A 2,224-nucleotide genomic window follows, 5' to 3' on the forward strand; every position below is an offset into this window, starting at 1 on the left:
GAGCCAGTGGCAGTTGACTGGTCAGGAGACTGGGTCTTCAAGTTCCCCTGCTGTGTAAATACACTTTCACTTGTTTGCACAACTGCTTCAATTTGGGCACAACCCTGCTGGAAAAGCAGACATTAGGGAAGGTCTCAGAGCCAGCTTGGGGCCCCCAGGGAGTGTGGCAGACAATCTGAGAACCAGGTCGCTGGACAAGAGCCCTTGTGCTCCCCCAAGACTGGTACCTGGGGACCCATCTCTGAATCAGCATGTCCCAGGCCAGGCTTACATCTTTCTCAAGGATAATAGGATATAAAGGAAATCAAAAAACAAATCTGTGTGTGGAAAGGGGTAAGTCCATTCTTGGAAAACAGCACATAACAAGCAAAACTGAAGTACAGACTAGTGGTGTGCTGGAGAGAAGCTGACTATTAAATTTCTCATGATGCTTTTTGCTTTTGAGTCTCTTTTGTGGGATAGTTATAGGGACTTAGCAGCTCTCTTTTGGGCTGGTTGAATAAATCTTTGTCCTTGTCTTTATTTTCTTCCTGTGTCCTAAGCCAGCATGTCTCTTCTAAAGAACATGAGATCATAAAATAATAAAAGTAACACAGTACAACACAATGTGAGAGGTGGAGATTTCTTCTCAGCACCCCGAGCCTCCTTCTCCATGCAATAAATCAGGACAGTTTCTTTTCTTTTTTTCTTTTAGAACAACTCAGCAAAATAAAATTCTGGTTTATTGTTGGACAACACTGTTTCACACATCAAATAGGCCAATAATAATAATAATAAACAGCAACTTCATAGACAAAAAAAAAAAAGAAAAAAGAAACCTTTTATCTTTGGCGTTTTTAACCATCTCATACACACCAACTACCTATAGTACAGCTAAGTACCTACACAAAAAAGTTACTGGAATGCTCGGAATAAGATTGTTTTTTGTTGTTGTTTTTGCTCTTTTTACAAGGTGTTTTTCCTCCTTTGAGATTATAATGAACATGGTCACACCACAAGTAAAGTCAGAGTCAGAAGTAGGACAGAGACTGCTCTGAAGGCTGGTGTGGTCATCCGAGATAATTAAAAATGGCTGACCCCTAATAATATGTTCAAAGATATAAAATGTAAATAAAAAATACCAAAAATTTCCTTTTTAAAGTGCTTTCAATAAAAAAAAGTAGGGCCTTGGAAGTTTTGGTTCTTTTTTCCTCCCCTGTTGCAAATTCTCGTGGTTTTGGTTGGGAGTGAAGAGCCCATGTCATCTGCGGGTGGCGCTGCCTGCGGTGGGCGGGCAGGGATGCCTCTCTCCTGGAAGGTAACCATGTTTAGATTCTGAGACGCGACGTAGAGGGTGAATAGGTCACGGTGGCCTTTTTTTTTTTTTAAGTTTACCTTTTTCTTTTTTGCTGTCTAGTCATCCTCCTTGGTTTTCTGCTTCTTGGTATCAACATCATCATCCTCATCATCTTCAGCCGTGGTGGCCTCAGCTTCCTCACCTTCATCCTCTTCTTCACCATCACCTTCGTCCTCCTCTTCCTCCTCGCCTTCCTCCTCCTCTTCCTCCCCGCCTTCTTCCTCCTCTTCATCTACCTCATTGTCAGCCTCCTGCTCCCCATTTTCCTCATTACCGTTCCCATTAGCAGGGGCGTCTCTTCCATTCTCTGCCTTGTCCACACCTTCCTTCTTCTCCTCTAAGTCCTTGGTGGTGATTTCAGAGCTGGTGTCCACTGCTGTGTCTGACATGGTGGGGCATGTCGGTGATCCGGTGCTGGGGATGAAAAAGAAAGTGAGAGTTCAGGGACTCTGCTGATAAAGCTGCCAGAGTATGTAGCGGCAAGGGCAGAGGAGGAACGCAGCGGAGCTGGTCGTGACGAGGAGGAAGCTGAACCCAGGAACAAGGCAAAGATGGCTTTCCAGGAGGGGCATCAGGACAGTTCCTACAGGAGCCTTGTAGAAAACTGCAAACAAAAGGTCCTAATGTATTTTAGGCAATGGACAGGTGTCACCATGTGGACGCCCCACCACAGACCTGCATCTCTCCACCAGCCACTTGCTGTTCCCAGTACTTGGAGGAGAGCCTGAGTGGGCATAAAACTCCTGGTGCCACTTCACTCTGGGCTGTGTAGACCTTGCTCCTCTCCTCCTCCAGCAAGCACGCCCCCCGGGCCTTCTGAGATGGCCTCCTGCCTCCACCCTGAGTGAGACTTGCTCTTCAGACCCAGGGTGAACACACTGCTGTATC

General features: G+C 45.9%; 1 protein-coding gene across 1 annotated transcript; it reads right to left on the reverse strand.

The window, feature by feature from the left end:
- Window positions 1-1,392: 1,392 nt before the first annotated feature.
- LOC128568176 (prothymosin alpha-like) lies at window positions 1,393-1,725 on the reverse strand. The gene has a single exon (XM_053565897.1). It carries the CDS (start codon window positions 1,723-1,725, stop codon window positions 1,393-1,395), a length of 333 nt encoding a protein of 110 aa, XP_053421872.1.
- Between the last annotated feature and the right edge of the window lie 499 nt (window positions 1,726-2,224).

This window comes from Nycticebus coucang, chromosome 16 (genome assembly GCF_027406575.1).
Source record: "Nycticebus coucang isolate mNycCou1 chromosome 16, mNycCou1.pri, whole genome shotgun sequence".
NCBI classification, from domain to species: Eukaryota; Metazoa; Chordata; class Mammalia; order Primates; family Lorisidae; genus Nycticebus; species Nycticebus coucang.

Bases quoted from the DNA above. Each gene is read 5' to 3' on its own strand.
- LOC128568176 (XM_053565897.1), bottom strand. From the start codon at position 1,725: ATGTCAGACACAGCAGTGGACACCAGCTCTGAAATCACCACCAAGGAC.